Genomic DNA, 21,500 nt, shown 5'->3' on the forward strand with positions numbered 1-21,500 from the left:
TCGTAAACTGCATTTGAAAGAAACCCCTCACTTTTCTGTAATAAAGCCGAAGCAGTGTTTCCTAGCGCAGCCACGCAGTTTTACAGTGTGTGCTATGTGCTCTGATACCCTCTCTGCCTGCTTTTTCTCTCTCTCTCTCTCTCTTCAGATGGCCAGTAATCCATGTGCCAGGCAGCCCTGGCACACGCTCGGCGAGCCGGCCGGAGTCGGCCCCAGCCACTGAGGCAGGGAGGAGGAAGGAGTCGCCCCAGCCCGCGCCATGGCCTCGCCCCGGCCAGCCCTGCACACTGGCCCTCCAGATGGAGGCTGGGGGTGGATGATCGTTGCCGGCTGCTTCCTTGTCACTATCTGTACCAGGGCCGTGACGAGGTAAAGGAGCTGCTTCATGTCTTTCTGACTTGTTTGTGGCATTACCTTTTTTTTTTTTTTCTTCCCCTTTAGGAAGAGGATTTGGGATCTCCCCTGATGTCCCACAGCAGCAGGGATTGTTCTGGCTATCTACAAACCTCTCTTTTGCTACATTTTTAAAGGCTTCCTGAAATCCCTCAGGCAGTGGGCATGGCTGAGGGATTGCGAGCCCTCTGGTTTTAGTCTTGCCTCCTCTTACAGCTGCTCTCTCTCTCTCGCAACAGCCTCTCCTTGATTTTTTGCTGAATCAAAGCCTTGGGCAGGCAGCATTATTTTAGGCTGTGGTGGTTTGGTCGGGGAGGGAGGAATCACGTAGGATCTCTTTGGGTCCGCTGTGTCCCTTTGACCCCACAGCCATGCTCATTTTTGCTAATCCTGGTGGATTTGCTTGACTCCTGAGTCTATCTGAGAAACCTATAAATATCCCCTTCTCCTACTGCAAGCATTTCAGGTACCATCCTGCCTGAGAAGATCCATGCCCTAGAGAGGAGGCCCCTCTCTATACCCTTCCGGTATCCAAAATATGCAGAACATGTTTTTCTCAAAAATGCTTCTCAAAAATAAAAAGGACAGGAATAGACTGCTGCCTTGCATAAACATAACATATATATCTGGAGTGAGATCGTTTCCACAGCTGCTGTTGGGTAGCTTTGATGTCGATTGGAGCCTGGTGTGTGTGAACATGGACACTTAAGCTATATTAAGCAGGCAACCTGGTAAGTGAGAAACACTGAGACAGTGTCTTGCTGGACAGTCAGTATAATGTCTAGGGTCTTGGAGTAAACAGCATAAAAGGGGCATGGAAACCGTGACACATTGTTAGTTTATGTATGCAAATGTACCAATGTCATAGTAACAGTAGAGATTTTCTAGTGGATTTAATTCCTTTTTCATGTGTAAAATGTGTTACATCCAAGAAATCATCTAATGGCTGGCACACATCTAGAGTATATACAAGAATGAAGTATGTGTAAGAAAAAAGCTGAAGAAAGCGGTTGTTCATTCGTTTGCAGGAGGAAAAAAGAGAGGGGGGAAAGGGATCTTTGCTGATCCAGAAACCAGAATGAAACTATGCAGCTTTTTAATCTGTTCTTCTGCAGAGACAGGTAGAACAGTAACACTCATTAAGCAGAGCAAAGTAACCTCTCCTGGAAGCATTTTAATAAACTATTGGAAGGTCATGGCACCATTACCGAGCAACTAGGTCAGTGAAGAACTGGGGAGCTGGGGCTTTGTATACCAGGGAAGCAACATTATGATGTCAGCTCTAAATTATTGGTGATAATTACAACTTCAATTTAATTTCAATTAAAAATAATATAAGTTATAAAAATCTAGCAGCAGATACCACAGTGAGAAACATGTGGTATTATAATGTTCATAATCTTTCTGGAGTAATTATCTCTCTGAATTAAGTTCTACATCAGCCTAATTGTCTAATCCCACTGTTGGAATAATAGTTGGACGCCGATTTGTGATTTGGTTGTTGCCAGTGCAAAGCAAGGCATTCTTCTCTGGTTGAATCACACTAGCCTAGGTGCCTTACATAGAGTACTGTTGGAATTATTCAACTTGCACACATCATCCAATGTCTTGTCCCTCATGCATTCAGGTAGCCTTTCATTTCCAATATCACTTAGAAACTGTTTAAAAATTTCTCTGTCTCGTTGGGTTTTAGGCAAACCACAGATTTGACTCTGCTGGGAGAGGACCTTCAAGTGGGTACTCTTTATACCTGAAGAGCAAGACCGATGTTTTCTGTGAGGCACATATCCCATGCTCAACAGATTGGTGTTTGTGTTTTCTTCCCTAGGTGCATCTCCATTTTTTTTGTGGAGTTCCAGGCATACTTTGGGCAGGATTATGCCAGAACAGCTTGGATCCACTCCATTGTCGACTGTGCTACAATGCTCTGTGGTGTGTATTTCCCTTTCAAGACTAATGTGGCTGCTTTTTCTTCAGCTCCGTCTGGTTTTAGCGTGTTCACAAGTTGGTGGAGTCAGCTGGGAAAAATAGATACTGTGGGCTCTCTGGGTATGATAGATCCAAGCTGCTTCCCCCAGCATAGCTGTACAGGAAGGGAGTGTCTTCATACTATAGAAAAGAAGCAGAACTTTGTTTTGTCAAATGATCTAAGTTTTCAGAAATGTACATTTGTCAAAGTCTAGTGGGACAAGTCATGTTTGAGAGCTACTAACTGAGCACTTGTTTCTTTTGCCTTTTGATTGGAATCAGATTTGAGACTTGGCACAGGATGTACCTCTTGCTTTCAGATCCAGTCGCAGTCATCCTCCTTTTAGCAAACCTGTATGGTTACAAATCGTCTTTTCCCTTAAAAGAAAATTTAATGTTACTAAAAATGACATTCATCAATGCAGCAGTTGTACTGAACTCATGGGTTTACTTCAAAACTGTACAGCTAGGTGAAAATCCATGCCTAATCCTGTGGAAGAGGGTTAATCCATGAGAATTGCTGTGAAGGCACAGGAACACAGCTGGAATGAGACCTAGCAACTCTCCTGTGTCACCCAGGTTGTATCCTGGGGGAAAAAAGAGAAATAAGGATAACCTTGCCCTGGCATTACAAGGGGCAGAGTGGGAGATGGCTGGTGATGACACCCTGTGCTAGAGGCAGGGTGATCTGGGAGCCATCAGCATTGAAGAAGTGCAGGAGAGGGGTTGCAGCCCTGGAGATGGTCCAAAAGTTTTGAAACCTCTCCTGCTTGGGTCTGACACAAGAGCCCACAAGGCCAGGGAGGAGCGAGGAAGGACACCTGGAGTTACTGAGGGCTGAAGTTCAAATTCCAGGTGGGGGAAGGTCTCAGTGTTGTAAGTGTGGAGTAACGAACTGTGGGCTGTCGCTGTGGCCTCTCTTGACCCCCAAAACTACAGAGTAGCTGTGTCCCGTAATGACTTTGATCTACTAAAATGGCTGCTGAGAAAGCTACTGTAAATTTCAGTTTTATCCTGACTTTGAGGAAAATTATTTTTGGAAGTTTATTGGTGCTCACAACATTGTGATAGGGGAGATTTTACAAGACCACTCTGTGTAGCTGTGATCACTGATTTCTCCTGCTTGCCTACTCCTTCCTTTTCCTTGATGACTTTTGCAACAAACTGTGTGTGAGGACCTGCTATTAACTACCAGCTTTATTTGTTTCTTTGAAGCCCCGCTTGGGAGTTTAATCAGTAATCATGTATCCTGCCAAGTTGGTATCATGCTAGGAGGCCTGCTTGCATCTACTGGACTAATTTTGAGTTCATTTGCCACCAGCCTGGAACATCTTTACTTATCATTAGGAGTCCTTACAGGTAGGAGGCATTCAGCCACTTTGTTCCTGCCAGGAAAACAACAGGAATGTTAAAAATGATGTCCCTTCTTTTCAAGAAGAGCAATCTCTTCCCCATGTTATATTGCCACCGCACTGGTCAATAGAGATACTCAGACCTGTTCCCTTCGTTGTGAAAGAGGCTTTGGCTGCCCCTGTGAGGGCTTCAGCACTCAGTGAGTTTCATACAGCCCAAATGCAGCATGCTGCAAAAGCAGCTCCTTAACTTCTTTGGAAGAAGTTCTGGATATGGATAAAGTTCTGAAATTATGGGAGGTCAGGAAGGACTGCTGTTGCAGGTAATACATGAAAATGTTTCCCTTTTTGCCTGTGGTTTGGGAGGAGTTTGCTATGGTAGGAGTTCTAGACTGCCCCAAAATATTTGCATTAAAAAAAAAAAGGAGTAAGTGGGCAGAGGAGCACTGGGGGAATACCTGGTACCTCAGCTGTACACCTTATTTTTGTCTGCATTACATTGCATTTGAAAATTGCTGGTTGGTAGTGTTGCTGTAGGAGCTCCTCCATTTGCATTTAGATATGGTGGTAACAAATATCTTTGCTCTGTCCTATCTCCTTGTGTTTGCTGTGCACAGAGGAACTTGAGAGGTGCCCATGGTCACACTGACATTCCTTCCTTATTAATACTGACCTGGTAGCCACGGTGATATAAGCCCTTGTACTTGGTCCCCTGCTGTTTAGTAACAAGTTGGTGGAATTACTGCAGTTCACATGCTGCCAAGAGCTTATTTGTTTAGAAAAAAAAAAAATTCCTTATTGTAGTGCGTGTCACTCTTGTATTACAATGTTAATCTTTGACAAATGTGTTCATAACAAATAAAAAGGCTCCTTGTAACTCAAGGGATTGTGCCACATACCATGCTAATACCACTGAGGCTTCCTTAGTGAGAACTGCTGTGAATAATGAGGTGGAAAAGCAGTTGCACTTTATACATGGAGTTGTAAAGAGCCAATTCTACAAGTAGTGAAGAACTAGTCTGTGGGGACTGATTAATGGAGAGATGAACTGTTGGTAAATGCTAGAGGTGGTGTCACAACACAGAGAGGAGGTGGGAGCATAACTGAGGAAGGTCTAATTCCATAAAAGCTGCAGGACTTGAAACTCTTCAGAGTGAAACAGAGGTGAGATACGGGAGTGGCAGTAAGTTGCAGAGCTCTTTCTAAGAGGTATGAACATGTTTTCAGCCCCAAACTTTGCATTTTCACTTTTTGCAGCACATTTACTGGCTCTTGGGGACCTATTTCCCCCTGCCAACTCACTAAAAACTAAATGGGGTGTATGCCAATTAGAGTATGATTTTCACAGCTCTCTAGTGATGATGTCTAGCTCAGAGCTGCTCCTCTGACGCTGCTGCCCATGCAGGTCCAACCTCAGCTCTCTGCCCTGCTCCTCCCCTCACATCCTGCGGGGTGCTGCCACCCCGAGTCCCTCTAATCTACTTATCCCGTCTGGCAGGCTTAGTGCCCACCCGGCACAGTGTGGCCTTTGAAGAGGACGTGGCAAGCTGGTTACTGTGCTGGGTGATTATCTCCTCTGTTGGCAAGTTCTGCCAAAGGCAGTGGGGATCGTTGTACCCTCAATGTAGGACATGCTCCAAAACCCTAGCCAGGAACTCATTTCTGCGGCTGATTCAGAAATACATGGTTTAGTGTTAGGGCAAGCATTTGATGATTAAAATCTGCTCTCTTGTTCTACAGCAGAGACCACAATTTTTTTCTCAGTCCAAGAGATGGATCTTCTTTGTTTACTAAATTGGACACAGCTTTGTTTTCTGAGGCTTTCCCCCTCTCTTTACTTGTAGACAGGGATTTAAAATGGTCAGGACTCCAAGCAGCTGCTGCGTGGAGTTTGTGTAGCTGTCTAAAAAAGGTTTATTGTAGAATATTAGAAACAGAGACAGACTCTTTGTACTGTGTATCAGAGAGCTGTAAATTAATGTTTAGCATTGCAGCAGAGCAAAACACAAAGTGGTACCTCATCAGTACAGTGCACCCAGTGCCAGCATCTGCACAGACGCTGGGGCAAGACCTCATCTTGCATCCAGGAGAGGCTGACACACCATTTCTCTGATGTTTATTGATCATGCTTGTTCTTGTTATTAAGTGAACCCCATCACTTCTTTCTGAGCCTTGTTATCGTGGATTAATGATGGTCCGTTAGGTTTATCAAGTCGGTGACCTGGACAATGGAAGAAAGGAGTCATCCTAGTTTTTCTTCACACTGTGACTGGGCTGTGTGATACAGAATCAGGAAAAGCTTCCTATTCATTTGTACTAATGAAAGAAGGTTGTGGTTTAATTTAATGTGTTCCACATGTTGTGCTTAGTATTAAGCCATCTGCACTGTGCTTTCTCTTCTAGGACTTGGGTTTGCACTCTGTTATTCTCCAGCCATCGCGATGGTGGGCAAATATTTCAACAAAAGAAAAGCGCTGGCATATGGAATTGCCATGTCAGGAAGTGGAATTGGTACATTCATCCTGGCCCCCGTGGTCCAGCTCTTAATCGAGCAGTTTTCGTGGCGTGGAGCTTTACTCATCCTGGGAGGTTTTGTTTTAAACCTCTGTGTCTGTGGTGCCTTGATGCGGCCTATTGCTCTTAAGGAGGACCACAAAACTGCTCCTGAGCTTCTTGAACAGGATTACGTCCCTGAAGCACAGAAACGAGACTTAAAGCGAATGTCCATCTGTTCACCTCTAATCAAAACGTGGTCTCATGAATGTTTATGCTACTGTTCATGGAAAGAATATGACTTTTTACTGATGCCAAGCTTCATGGTGCTGGCAGTGTCAGTTTTGTTTATGGCATATGGCTGTAGCCCTCTTTTTGTCTACCTAGTGCCTTATGCTTTGAGCGTTGGAGTGAGTCATCACCAGGCTGCCTTCCTCATGTCCATACTTGGTGTCATAGACATCATTGGTAATATCACCTTTGGATGGCTGACAGACAGAAGGTAATGCCTTGTAGCTAAGGAAATGTAAGCTTTAGCTGGTGGGAGGCTGGATGCAAGTGAGGTATAATGCATATAAAAGTTAACATTATAGACTTTTTCTGTAGCATGTGTAACTTTTTTTTTTTTTAAAAAAAAACAAACAACACACAGTCTAACTTTCAGGAATGCTTACTATTTAGTGTTTTTGTCTCTTCTGAGTTTGTTCAATTCTGCTGGCTTAATTTCTTTTTTTCCTGAAGAAATGATGTGTTTGTGCAAAGCTCTTGCATTTGACAGTGGAAACATAACCCCCTGCCTGACGTATGTTAAGCGTAATCTTCTGTACCTATTTCATAGAAGATCTCACTCTGCTTCCTCTGCTTTTCCACCTCTTTTGTGCTGCTGGGGAGGCACAGAAGTTATGGAAAAGGATCAAGGATCTGGCCTGACCTTGTCAGGAATATACTCAGAAGCACTGACCTAAAAATTGTTACACATTTTCCAGTATGTAAGAACTCACCATGTTTTGCTAACTCAGCTCACTCCAGACATCTGTGTACAGCATCTGTAACATCAGTAGAAACTACCTGAATTAAGAAGGATTTTGATTATAAAGGACACACTCTGTGTGTGTATTCAGGTTGTGCGAAAAATCAGTTACTGGTTTTGTGGGGCAAGGAGAAAGGGAATTGCCATTTTAGCTCACGCTAACGCCAGTATTTAAGGGCTGATGTGATTGATGACAGCTAAGAGAGTTATACTGTAGTATTTTTTTGCATAATACTGGGAGCACCTTGTTGAGCTGGGATGTAAAGTCTGATGGAATACTGCTTTGAACATTGAAACTTCAGAGGCCTGCAAAATCTTGGCAGCGAGGCAGCTCCCCTCACTAGGGGCAGCCTGAAGAACACTGCATGCAGCATGGGCTGCTGCTTACCAGATGTTTCTGCAGCTCTAGGTGGGCAGCTTTCTCTACGTGGGCTTATTAGTGCTGAGCTTTTAATCTTGAAGACTGTGTAAGAAAATGGACTTAAATTTGAGCTATATAAAAGAGAGACTGAAGTGCTGCATGCCAAGACACAGAAACTGAGATGCTGCGTCCAGTGATAATCTTTTTCTTTTCTGTTTTGAAATTTGCAGGTGTCTGAAGAAGCATCGACATTTTTGCTACCTCTTTGCTGTGGGAATGGATGGCCTCTGTTGTCTTTTCCTGCCAGTTCTCCAAAACTTCCCCTTGCTTGTGCCTTTCTCATTTACCTTTGGCTACTTTGATGGAGCCTATGTAACGCTGATCCCTGTCGTTACGGCAGATGTAGTGGGAACTTCTTCCTTATCATCAGCACTGGGTGTTGTGTATTTTCTGCATGCCATACCATATCTAGTGAGCCCACCTGTTGCAGGTCAGTTCAGAAATGACTTTCCTATGATCTTATCACTACTTCAGGTTTACTTGTTGGTGTGATGTAAAAGGAGAGGAAGGACAGCAAATGCACACTGAATGTGGAGGGTAGCCCCTTGGCAGGGAAATAACACACCTAGACCTTCATAAGACTCCAGATCCCACTTAAGCCCTGTCTTGATGGGATAATTTCTACACATAGAGTGAGTTGAAATTTTAAAAAAAAGCAACAGTATGGAGTGGGGCTTCTGAGAGCTGTTACATCGCCACTTCACATAGTTCAGAAATTATGCAAGTAGAAGGAACAAAACATTTCACTGTAAAATTACACGATTTTGAAAATGTGACCTGAAGAGTGATTAATTCCAAGACTGTTGTTGTTGTTGTTTTGGGTTTGGCTTTTGTGTGTGTGTGTGCAGAGTACTCAATCTTTTCATCATTTCATCAAACTGCTTTGAAGCTTCGCTGCTGTTTGGTTGCAAGCTCATCACTGTAATATCTAACCATCATTGTCCCTATCGGTTCCATTAGAGTGAAGTAAGGATGAGAGCTGTGCTGCTATTATTCTTTAGAAAGAACTTGGCATGATTTTGAATGTTGTGGAAGGACAGAAATCTTTTTCAACCAGCATGTATATATATGTCTTGCATATTTTTTCCGCTGTTCACATCAATTCGCAATTAATCTCTGCTTCTGAAGCTTTTAGTTTAATTTTCCATAGCAAAAAATATTGAAAAATGGAATTATTTAAGTGATGCATGAACCTAGGGCATAGCTCACTAGATGCTTCTGTATGAGGATCTCACGTACACAATATTTAATCCCAGGGCTCTCTAAGCATGACTAAAGAGTGCCAGTTAAATCCATACAGTTGAAAGATGTTTATTTAGTGTTGTGGTAATGACTGTTGTGCCTTTTCACACAGGTTTGATCTCTAAACAAAAGCCCATAAAAATCTTATCTGCCCGCTGAAGACAAATCCCTCCCTGTCCCAAAGTATAGGGACAGTGATGTAAACCCATATTGTTTGATCGTATTTATATGTGATAACTCCAGGAGTTTATAAACTCCTATTGATCCCAGGATTTGCAAATTATCAGAATTTTAGGGGGCCTTTAAAAAATAATGATTTTTTTTCCGTACAGGTTGGCTTGTGGACACAACTGGCAGCTATACTGCATCATTCCTCCTGTGTGGATTTTCTATGATATTTAGTTCAACGTTACTGTGCTTTGCAAGACTAGCAAAGAAAATCAAAAGAACACGTTTGCGGTCACTCACCAATGATACTGGCACCAAACAGCACATCTGGACAAATGGAGCAATAGCTTACTCTGTCACAGCAGAATTAGACCAAAAGGATGTTGAATTTTTGTGTGCGGATAGAAACAGCTGCAGCAACAGATGACAAGTACCATCAGGATTCAGGACTGCACAGCTGTGACTGAGATGGAGGTGGCTCTGTAGTGTTACGCTATTGAAGGTACTACTTCTGTGAAACAAGGCATCTCTCAATTAGCTTTTTCTGTTGTGTTTTAGTTGGCTAAAATCTACATACAGCAACAGTAATACCAAGTTAATGCAGTAATAGAAGAAAGCTAGACTGAAAATAAAGAGAGTTTGTAGATACAAATGTTCACAGATTTATTTGAAATGCAATATGTCAACTCCACAGGTAATCTCAAAGGTGATAATTGGCTATAATCAAAAGAAAATAATAAAGTAATCAGTCACCAAAACTGAACAATAAAGTTTAAATTATTTCAAAAATAGTATTAGTTAAATAAGCTTTTTGGTATTATGATCTTTATGATCTATTATGTTTCAATGGACTAATCACACACAGCACCAAAACCCCTCCACCTTTATAAGTCTGCATTAAACTCTTTGCAAATAACTGTTTCAAATGCCAAAGCCTCCCCCCCCCCCCCCCCCCCGAAAATCTGTCAAGAAACTGTGATTTATGCTGGAAGTATCTCTAGAGCAGCTTTAATTTTTACAATGTGCCTGAATTTTGTACATAAGTTGCAATTTAATTTCAAATATGGTTTTAGACCTATTTTCCCAAGCCCCCTACAGCAAAATTTTGAGGTGGTTGCTGCTTTTTTTTCCTGGATATCTTTAAAGCTTGAATTTTTAAACATTGACATTCCAGGTATGTTCCTCGAGCTGATCCTTGTCTGGGAGGGTGGAAGAGGTGCTGTGGCTCCTGTTCTATCTGGAGAGAGTAATTTTGTGCCAGGGGACTAGGCATGCTGGCAGACAAACCTGCTTTAGCTACATGAGTTGGAAGAAGCCCAAAGGCAGTGCAGGAGACCAGAGGAGAGGCTCATCTTTTTCCAAATAGAGGACCTCTTCCTCCTGTAAAATCAGTAGCTGTTGAAGAAATTTAGAGTCTGTGCAAGCAGATGACCAAGAAACTGCCCACTCCACAGGCTATTAGTAAAGAGGGTGTTGGCAAAGTTGTTTCTGCGTGTTGCAATGGCAAGTCTGTCTCTTTTTGGACCCAGGAGCTGTATCTTCAGATGGTGCAAATTACTTGTTTGTGCCAACTGAAGAGTTGATCTGGTCACTTGTCCTGGATGGCCAGAACACAACAGCTGCGATTTGCCAATGGTTTCCTGCTACTTGTGTGAAGAGTGTACTACAGCTGGCTGCTTGATGGGAGCTATGGACTCAGTGTAGCTCCTGGGGGTAAATTACTGATGTGATGATTTAATAAATAATGGGATGTTTCTACATTTCCAAAGTGAAACTGTGTCAGCAATGGAGGAACTTCACATTCTGCAATGCAAATCACTTCTGTGTTTTGATGCCGTATGGATTTGCATTCTGTTCATTAGCAAATTGATCAGAGTCCAAATAATTTTTATCAGTGCTGAACTAGTAGTTTTGTTAGTCATCTGCAGCGTATTCAATGTTTGCTCATGGTGTCCTATTCCAGTTTATGCCTCAGACGGGAAAGCAAAATAGTTTGATATTCACAAATTTGATTTAAACCAAGAGATATGTATATATGTGAATAGTATGTGTATCAAGTGGTTCTATTACTCATGCGTATTTCAGATATATTAATTTTTTTTACTTTGGTTGTCTGTGCTCAAATAAAGCATTTCTCGCTGCTCTGCTTCGGAAGTGTGGTCAGAGCCAGGAGCATGGCTTACATGCACAGACAACAGATGAAGAGATGGGATGCAAAAACTGCTTAAAAATAAGGACATAACCTTTTTTCAGATCTGTGTGGCAATTGAGTCCTGGGCCCTAATTTTTCTTTTAACATATGTTTGTAAAAAAAAAGACAAAAATTACCCATGAGTATTTCTTAATGAGTTAGAAAAAATGTGCACATCTGGGAGGAAAAAAAAAGATGGCTTTATTAATTAGTAGTGGTGAATGTATTGTTTTCGATCTTAATGGAGAAGTTTGTGTCAAAAATTAGGGAATATGTGGTCTACAAAGAAGATAAACTATTTCAACAAGTTATAAGTTACCACTGTTATTTTCTTTACAAAAATTTAAACACTTTTTTTTACCCCATCATGACATGTCAGCAGTTGTTCACACTGGAACTGCATATTATGAAAGCCTGCTGGAATAATACTATATGCATTTTTATCCTAGTAGACAATCCCGTGTAACACATTATTAGGATTTTTTAAATTTTTTTTCAATATGTTTTTTCATACGCATTTCTGGTTTGTGTTTAACTTACAATTAAGACAGTATTTCTTGTTTTAAATATCTAATTCAGCAGAAAACATTCAACTGGTTTTATACGCAGATGTTTTGTAGAAAATGATGGAATTATTTCAGGGTTTTCTAACACTGTTTCTGCTCTGAATTAAGCCAATGGACAAAAGCTTGTCTACCAGTATGATGCTTTCTGTCATAAAACACACTGTGAAATATCAGCCCTGTCATGAATCTCCCCGGCTCAGAAACAGGAGGAAGGAAGCGTAACAAGAAGTGACCTGTGAGTAGGAGAAATGGGAATTCCATCCAGGTTTGCACAGCCTTGTTCCAAACTTCTACCCCCTGGTCCACACAACCCAAACTGAACAGCTCATCTTCATCCTGCAGTGTGAAATGTTTCGGGTGGCACATTATAGAAGTCTCTGGATTATACCATTTTTAACAAATGATGTATTGTATCTACAGTGGTTTTTTTTTTTTCAGAAACTATAATATTCAGGCTGTTCTCCGCAGAGGATATTTCCTGGCATGGCACGGTGCAACAGTAGGCAGAGGTACGTGAGCTAGCTATGAACAATTTCGCCAGCTAACACTGCGTGTTCCTGACAGCCCTGTTGAGCACTGATGGATACGAGCTTGGATGGAGCACTGCACCACTGAGCCTGTCTGGCTTCCTGGGACAGTGTGGTCTGACTTGGCAGGGGTAACATCTGTCTGAGACAGAAACAGATTGATCCTACCTCAGATTAATCCTGCCTGGGATAATACCCTATTCCATGCAATGAATGGGAATTCAGTGCAAGTAGGTGAAACTGCTTACAACTGCTGAAGTTATCCCACCTTTTAGCATTCCATGAAGTTTGAAATGGGGAAATCATCATTCTTGTGAAATTGCTTATGTTCTAGTGATAATAATTATCAGATCACCTTTGGAACATTTAAGAAATTGTGCTGCAAAAATTATGTGAAGATAGCATTGGAAAAGTCAAGTAACATCTGTTGAAAAATAACCTTCTTTTCAGAAAAAAATGAGAAAACTTTGAGCCTGAAACATTTCTGCTAGCTTGGATGATAATTTCTCTCCTGAAAAACCAAGGTTGTCTGTGCTACTATATGGTGAATATATTGCTGCAACAATTCCTTGTTTGCTTTCTAAAGTGTACAAATTCATGTGAGAAGGAAGAACTTGTTTAAGTTCAGCTGTAACAGTACTTCGTGGTCAGCACAAGGAAGTCCTTAGTTGGGATTGCCTCAATAAATAATAACTTCTTCTATGTGACTATTCTGGTGTATTCCAGCAGTTTTCTATATAATTTAGAAGGTGCTTTTGATTCATAAATAAATGCTTCTTGCAGGGTTATCTTCACTCCTTTTTTCCCTGCACCGCTACCATGGGCTCCAGTGATGTATTCATACTTGGGTGCAAATCGAGAGGTGTTCAGCTTCTGTGTCATTCTGGTTTTGCCCATTGGACCTGGACATTGCAAAATGAGTGTTTCGTTTTGTCCACTTCCCGAACCTCAAGCTTAGCCTCTTCCCTGTGTCGCCACGCCAGGCAATGCAGCAGCACCACCCTGTGGGAAATAACATTTCTTCTCATTCATAAGACTCTAGGTGAGAACTAGAAGGCAGTGTTTGCACAGAGCATCCCCGGGTGGTACTCCGGGTCAGTGCAATCGTCCAGAGCCAAAAGAAGGTAAGGCACAGCAAATACATTTCTTGCATCAGTATGCCTCACAGTCAATTTCTTTGATGTGGAGAAAATTGAACTGCTCTTACTTTTCATAAAAATTCAGGCTCACGTTTTTATCGAAATACTTTATTGCTGCTTCTTATTTCTGCAAGGTTCATTTTCCAGAAGAGAGGCAGGAGAGGCCCTGGTGGCAGGGTGTGGAGGGGAACATCGATGTGATACCACAGCTTTAGGAACCTGCACTACCTCTTCCTCGAATTCTTCCTTGCTGCCCTCCATGCCCTCAGGAGGGTTTGGATGGAAACGATGCTGATGTTAGAAGCCTCAAGGTTAAGAAAGGCAGTGAGGTTGCCTAACGTACCCTTTAGCCCACATAACTGAGCACAACACCATAGGTAGTTACCAATTGCTGACTTCAACCCTACTGTTGTTCCTACCAGCCTTCAGGAGTGGTGTGCCAGTCCTGCTCCCAGTCCTTCCTGTCCTTCTCCCTCCCTGCCCTTCTCCCTCCCTGCCCTTTCCCTAGGCACGGTGTCCTGGTTTGTCTGGGACGGAATCACAGCCCAGCCATACTAGGGCAGGCTGCTAGCAGTTTCAAGTCAGCCAGAGCAGCTGAGCTGAGTCAGCTACAGATGTAGTCCATACCATAATGTCATCATTATAAAGGGGGAAGGTTTGCTGGGGAAGGGAAGCTCATGTGGAGTTCCTCCTGGGGTCCTGCTTGAGTTCCTTCTGCTTGTGAGAACTGTGATGGCCAGATATTCTAGGCTGAGTATAATGTTGTATACTTTATTAGTTTTGTTGTTTCATCATTAAATCTGTCCTTGCTTCAGCCTTCAGATCTCCTCTCCTTTTCCTGCTTCCCCTTCTCGACTAGGGAGGAGTCATTGGGTGATAGAATAACTGCTATAGTTTAGCCCCCGGTATGGGCTAAATGTAGACACAGAGCCACCTTTCTTTGTAAAAGAGAAGCTAGCAGGTAGCTGGAAAACAAGAATGGATTTTTGCCTCAGCCCTTTCTTAGGAAGAAAGTGTGGCTGTATTATGTGTATCGTTAAGCTCCTGATCACTTTCACTTGTATTATGAAAGATTCTTTGAAGGAGAGCTGAGAGGGGAGAGGTTTCTTGGTGCTTCATGATCTGGCATCGTATTTTACGCTCCTCCAGGCCTGTCATCCTGTCTGTACATGGGCCTGCTGTGCGGTGACAGGAATGCTTCAGGATGGCTGGAAACAAAAGTGCGCATCCTTCCTGATGGGCTCTGTCACCAGTTTGCTTCATTCTACTCTACTGGCTAGGGCTCAGAAGCGTTTTGGAAGTACAGCATTAGTTTTCTCTGAGTACCATGATCTCTTATACCAAGGTACAATACTGTGGAATTAGGCTGGCCTGTTGTAAAGAATACTGACTTTCAGGTGGATATCTGAAGACAGTCACCTCTTCCACTCCTTCTCTCTGTCCTTTCTTTCATTCATGTAGAGTCTGTGGGCACCCATCCCTTTTCCCACATGCTCCTTGCATTCTGCTGCTTTGGCATCTCAAAGACTGCCTTTCCTTCCTCTACAGATGTTTGCTGTAGCAGTTCCCGAGAGCGTGGTTTTGGGTAAACTAGATGGATGTTGTTTTGTGCAGTTTAATTCTTTGGTGCAACATCTCTGAAGCTAGCTTTGCTGAGAGTTCGGGGAAATAAAAGGGGCTATCTTCTGACTTTCATATCCTGCCAAAACTTTATCCCTGTTACTTTTTCAAATGGCCATTTCCCTTTCTTTCATCTACTAACGTGAGGATTGGTCAGCAGAGAGATAGCAGAAGCAAGTTTATGGATGCTCTTTAATAGTTCACAACAATAATACATATTTTGTAAGCTTTCCAGTGAGCTAGCCAAACAGTGGTTATTTTCCATAGTTAAACAACATACAAGGCAGTAAACTGAACAAGCCTTTAACAAAAGTCTTCCAAGTAACACTAAAAAAAGACTTTTTTTTTAAATTTGAAAAAGTATCAGAAATTCCATTTGTGTATAAGCATGCATTTCAAGTGGATAGATGACATACTACAATATGATTCCCTTATCTTTTTCTCAGTAAAAGGTAAGATCTGATTTCTAGCTCTACAGACCATCACTGTAGATCTGTGTAAATCACAACGTTTACACCAGCGTTAGCATTGAAGGCTAAGATAGTTTAGCTATTATTTAGTCTTTCCAAGCATGCTCTCTGTTGGTGAATGAACAAACAAGTGAACAATCATCATCTGCAGTTTCTATATTATCACCAGAAAGTGATGCCACCAGATGTTTCATCTGGTTATAACTTCAACATCAAAAAAAAAAGTTTTGAGTGTCTGTTGAAATGTCCTTGGGTTTGGGTGTGTTTTTTGGTGTGAAGGATTTTTGGGAGCTTTAGCTTGAGACAGAAAGTTGTAGTTCATATAATGCATTCAGATATTCTTCATTGTCGGGATGCAACGTAATGGCTTTCTTATAGCACTCAATTGCTTCATGTTTCTCATCATTTAGATGATGAACAAGTCCAAGTGTACCAAAATCTGTTGCATCTCCTAACCCTCCCTGAATTCTCTTTTCCAGCAATTTCTTCAGAGCATCTCTGCACTTACAGAAGAAATAAGACTCTTTTTCAATTTTCAGCCCTTCTGTGTAATACCTAATGGCTTCAGATTCTGATTTCATATGAAAATGCTGAAAATTGCCATAAACGTAGCAGAATTGTTGTTTATCCTTATCGGATAGAATATTTATCTGAGATGCTTTCTGAAATGTCTCTTCTGCTTCTTCATACATCTTTCTTTGTGCATACATGTCTGCTAGATCAGTATAGGCAGAAAAAAATTTTGTCTTTTGGTCAATTGCTGTTTTAAAATGAAAAATGGCAAGTCGGATGAGTTCTTCCACTTGCTCTTTAGGTGGGTATCTTGTAGTCCTTTTCAATTGAATCAGCTTTCCTCTGTAGCAGAGTCCTATCTGGTGATGCAAAAAGACAGATCTTGGTGTCACTGCTAGGGCCTTTTTCAAAATCTCCAGTGCCTTGTCCATTTCTCCTTTCCTTCTGTAAAATTTAGCAGCATACCGCAGGACATAAGGAAGATAATGGGTTTTCTGCATTGCTTCTTCAATGTATCTCTCCCCTTCCTCAACTTGCTTTAAGTCCTGAAGTTTTAATGCAAGTAATGTCATAACGAAAGTGTCCTTCGGATTCAGTTCCACTGCATGCTTCAGGGGCTCGAGGGACAGGCTTGTACCCTCGATTTTCTGCAAAAAATAATCTTCCAAACGATACATTGTTATGGCATAGCCGGCATTAAATTCGGGGTTGTTGGGTTCATCCTTCAGAGCATTTTCAAAGCAATCCTTTGCTCTCTCATAGTATTTTTTCCCAAACTTTAATAATGCCCATCCTTGCTCAGCATAGATCTCTGGAAGCTGAATCTTCTTCCATTGAGCAGTACCTGAAAGCTTTTTGCAGCCGTTTTCCACTTTGCTTACGTAAGTTTGAGCTTCTTTATATCTCTCCATGTAGTAATAGATCCAGGCATAGTTACCCCAAGTAACAAGACTTCTCCTGGCAATTTCATCTGGATGATTTTTTTTAACTACTTCTTCAGCTTCTTGGAGAATTTTCAGGGCTTCATCGTTTGAATCCTTTAGGTGGTATACATAGGATAGTAGATTATAATTTCTGATGTTTGATTCTGCGAAAAACTCTATCTGATCACCTATTGTTTCCTCTAGGTGTTCAAGATCCACATCCTGCTTCAGCAAAGTCCATGTAAAATGGCATTCTATCTGCAGCAGGGAGCTCTTCAAGGAATTCTTGGAAACGGTACTAGAAGAAATCAAAGAAAAACTTACTTATACTCCATTTGCTTTTTGCTACTCTTGTTTTTAAACCAGGCATGATGTACTTCAAAAGCAGGCAATACCTTAGCTGGTGCCACTAGTCAACAATACTTCAAACAAGCCAAAGCTGTGGGAAGCTGTGGGTCTAAAGAGCTGAATAGTTATTTTAGTAATTTAGCAACAGAGCTGGTGGTCTGGATGTCAAAGAGGACATGGTAGTCTCTATGTTAAAGCTGGCACACCTCTAGGCCGCAGGAACAAATTTCCTATGCTGAGAGCAATTGCTGAAGCCTACCCAAAAGAGGTAATAAAATAAAAAACTTCCCCCAAAATATAAAGTGGTATAGTGCCTTTCCCATGTCTGTGTATTTTATGGTTTGGATTATAAATTTCACTTTGAATTTCCTGCATTTGTAAACACTTGTTTGTTAGATCATAGCACTATTTTTTTGTTGTGATTATGCTGATGTATTTAGTAGCTGGCTCCCAGATCCCAGCAGTCTCCCCAGTTGCTGGCACTTGAGCGTTACAGCCTCCTGAGGGTGCAACCACACTCCCCTTGCTGGTACAGACCCCACACTCACTCACTCACCCTATGGATCCCTAGAAGATGGCTTTGGACATCCTCAGGGATCCTCTCTATACCCAGGTGCCTCACCCTCACAGACAGAGACACATGCACAAGCATAGCGATCAGACCCTGTTTACATACAAGTGGTCCTCAATAGCCCTTTATCCCTCTCTGCTTTTCAACATTGTTGTTTTGATGATTTCCCTGCCCTTGGTCCCCTCCCCAAACATCCCATACTAAGTCTTGTGCAATCCCCAAATGCTTTCCCTTGCATCCCGTAATGTGTTCCGTATTCCTAGCTAGTTCAGACTTGCAAGATGCTCATGTGGACCCCTGGTGCTGGGTGTCCCCCAGCCCGTGGGGCTGAGGGTCCCCTGGGGCAGCCCTGGGAGGGCTGGGTGGGGGCTTGTGTCCTTGACTGGGGCATTGTGCAGCCCCTGCCTGCCCTTGTGCGTCTGTGCTCCTCCATGCGCATGGGGATGGGATGATGACTCTTGGGACAGGGCTGGGAACAGCTGGGGCAGGGTCTTATTTGGGTTCCCCCTGCTGCCATTGCCTGCCTGTGCCCCTGTATGGGTGTGCAGACAACCTACCAAGGACAAACCTTTACAACACAGAGGAGGTAAAGCTTTAGCCCACATAGTGCTCTCCCTTAAAGAAGGAATTTTACATGACTAAAACCAAGAGTTCTCAGTCAAACCATTCTTTGTTAAAAAGATCTCTTTGCTTTCCCTCCTGTAAAACCTAGATGGTCTAACAGCCTGTATTGTATAACATGTGCTGCTGCTCAACTGCAAATTCATACACAGGAGGAGATGTATTTTGGGTAAAAAAAAAAAAAAAAAAGGAATGACTGGAAAGACTGGAAAGTAATGAGGCAGCAAATCAGGGAGGAATCAGGAAGCAATTCTTACAGCTTCTGGGACAGTGGGAAGGACACCGGGGAAAGCAACGCTCATTACAAGTTTTCACCCAAACCATCTCACCTAGAGGTCCTGAAGGAAGGTCAGACAAAAATAGTATTTATAAATGCTGTTAATGCATAAGTTTGTCTTACAGACTTCTTTGCCTTTCTCAAATAATGAAAACCGGCTACAGGTGAATACCACAGAAGAACAGATACTGGCTCCCAAATCAGCAAAATATTGCAGGAATAGCTTGAAGCATTTAAGTAGTCCCATTCAATTAAAGATGAGATTAATGTTGTTTTCTATTGCCTCAGCTGAGAACTGTGAAAATTTGACTGGAAACAACGGTGAGAGTAATTAATGAAAAGGCATTTGTGGAAAATGAATATTCATGAATGTCACAAAAACAGACTTGTGATGCAGATTAAACATAGTTTAGCTTAGTTCAACACATAACTGGTAAATGCAATTTCTAGAGTTGTCATAAACATCTTGGCTTTGCCCTAGTTGAATGTGTGTTTGTGTGCCTCTGTGCATGCGTGATAGTCTTCAGAAAATGTTACCTGCCTTCTTACACTTGAAGGTGCAGCCCAGAACCTGCACTGCCCTGTTTGCTGGTCCTTGCAGTAGTAGAGATAAGAAAGTAAATTCTTAAATGCATCAATGCCAGTCACCCATTTGGCTGGGCAGCAGCTATGGCTGCAGCCTGGATTTCATCCCTGAACTGCATGCACACAGTTTTTCTGACTGTCAGTTCTGTTTGCAGAGACTGGCCCTTGGCAGAGAAGCAATAATATTACAATGTTCAATTGTATCTTTATTTTATTTTGATTCTTCCAGTAAACATTCTGTAAAATATTTTCTGCTGTTTTGATCCCCAAAGTCCCTCACTACTTACATTTATGTAAATCATAAGCATTATTTTCCCATGACATAGCAAAAACCATCTTTCAGAGCCTTACCTCATGGTTTTCCTTCTCTGCTCACTTAAGGTAGCTTCAAAGCCAAAGGCTGCTCACTGTTGTTATGACTTCCCTTTTATGTGCTCCAGCCCTCACGTGGTCGGTGAGTAATTTACCGAGAAATCAAAAGTGAAACTTTGGGTTGTGTCTGAATATACAAAAGGAGCGAGAACAGCCACCAGCAGGGGAATAGAAACTTAGGAGTCGCTGAGTCTGGCTCCGTGCCATGCATTACAGTGTGTTGTGGAGAATGTGGTAACAGCTCCTAATAGCTCCCAGCGTTTACTTTGTTCAAATCCAGAGGCATCCACGATAAGGAGAATATTTCAGGCTAGTATAGGCTGACCTGGTTATCATGCATAGGCTAGGGCTCATTTCCCCCTCCTGCTTCTGCTGATACATTTTTGCACAGTTTTGCACCATGCTTTAGGCTCCTGTTTTATGGATGTTGTGTCATCCACATAACACTCTCAGAACATCTTATCACACCTGCCTGGGCTCTTTCATCCTGTGTCTCCACATTGCAAGGTCTCTGCTGTTGTACCAGGCCTGTATTTCTCTGCGCTATGTCATTGTGTAAGAGTACTAAATATCTCATCCCACCTAGAACTACAGTTTGTTGCTGCTCTTTACATAAAACTGCAGTTGTACTGTGCAAAGATAAACAAAAGTTAAAAAAAAAATGCAGACAGCCAATTCAAGAAAATGCTGTCACAGTTGTGCCAAGCAAAACAAAGCTGCAGGCAGGTCAGCACAAGCTCAAACAGAGCGTGCCTGGCAGGCCTTGGTCCTGAGGCCATGCAAGCTCAGTGCAAAGCTTGTGGCCTGTTGCTAGCAAAGCACCGCTGTGTTACAGGGATATATGTCAACAAAAAGATGGGGCACAGGTTGGGTACTGGAGCACTATGCTTATAAACAACTCAGTGATGCTTAGTTTAAGAAAAAGTAAATGCAAGTGTGGCTTGATAAAACTGATTTTAGGGGTAACAAAGAGATCAAAGAAATAGTATCTAACATACATAGATGGCACTATATATAGTAAATTCAGATGCAACCTGAAGCTGCAGACCAGTGAAGAAAAAGAAAAGTGTAAAAGCATGTCAGCAAAGATATAAAAACGACCCAGAGGTGATCCTGGGAGGAGGAAGAAGAAACCACCACCGTAGCATCCTGTTTCTCCAAAGAAAGGATTCCAGTTGCTGATGACTGTTGGCATTATTCCCTCCAGCAGCCTGAAAGTGCTGATCTGAATGCCCAGGGGAGCACTCTCAGGGGAAGGAATAGAAACTAGGAAGTGTCCATGCCTCTGTGTGTGTGTAACAATTTTAACCATAATATTACTAGTCTTGTGACTTTTTCTGTAAATAAGTGCTTTAACTGCATTATTATTCTTTCTCTTTTTGTAATAATTAGATCTAGACCAGTAATAATTCTTGTATTAGACTAAGATTTTCATTATATTAACAAAAATCTTTTTGTCTTTACCTATCTATGAGATTTGCTTCCTCTTTACCCATAAACAAGATCTTTTAATTAACACCACAGAACCTCTCTCCATTCTTGAATCCATTCCACTTGAAAATGTGAGAGCATCTTAAGGAATATGTTAAATTAGATACTGTCTAATGTCCTTTCATAATTAATATCTGTAGAATTTGATCCCCTGCCCCCATTTTGTAGGAATAAGCAAATAAGAATGCTTATAAGGGTGCCTCACAAGGCTTCTTTTTG

General features: G+C 42.0%; 2 protein-coding genes across 2 annotated transcripts; one reads left to right on the forward strand and one right to left on the reverse strand.

Moving 5' to 3' along the window:
* The first annotated feature begins 259 nt into the window (after window positions 1–259).
* SLC16A12 (solute carrier family 16 member 12) lies at window positions 260–9,494 on the forward strand. Its single transcript, XM_009961043.2, has 6 exons — window positions 260–369; window positions 2,222–2,325; window positions 3,577–3,720; window positions 6,117–6,708; window positions 7,828–8,087; window positions 9,232–9,494. The coding sequence occupies exons 1-6, from the start codon at window positions 260–262 to the stop codon at window positions 9,492–9,494; spliced, it is 1,473 nt and encodes a 490-aa protein (XP_009959345.2).
* Window positions 9,495–15,284: 5,790 nt separating this feature from the next.
* LOC104354208 (interferon-induced protein with tetratricopeptide repeats 5) lies at window positions 15,285–19,809 on the reverse strand. Its single transcript, XM_009961044.2, has 2 exons — window positions 19,770–19,809; window positions 15,285–17,314 (listed from the first exon to the last, which is right to left on the reverse strand). The coding sequence occupies exons 1-2, from the start codon at window positions 19,772–19,774 to the stop codon at window positions 15,874–15,876; spliced, it is 1,446 nt and encodes a 481-aa protein (XP_009959346.2). The 5' UTR covers window positions 19,775–19,809; the 3' UTR covers window positions 15,285–15,873.
* Between the last annotated feature and the right edge of the window lie 1,691 nt (window positions 19,810–21,500).

Source organism: Leptosomus discolor, chromosome 6 (genome assembly GCF_034619465.1).
Source record: "Leptosomus discolor isolate bLepDis1 chromosome 6, bLepDis1.hap2, whole genome shotgun sequence".
NCBI lineage: Eukaryota > Metazoa > Chordata > Aves > Leptosomiformes > Leptosomidae > Leptosomus > Leptosomus discolor.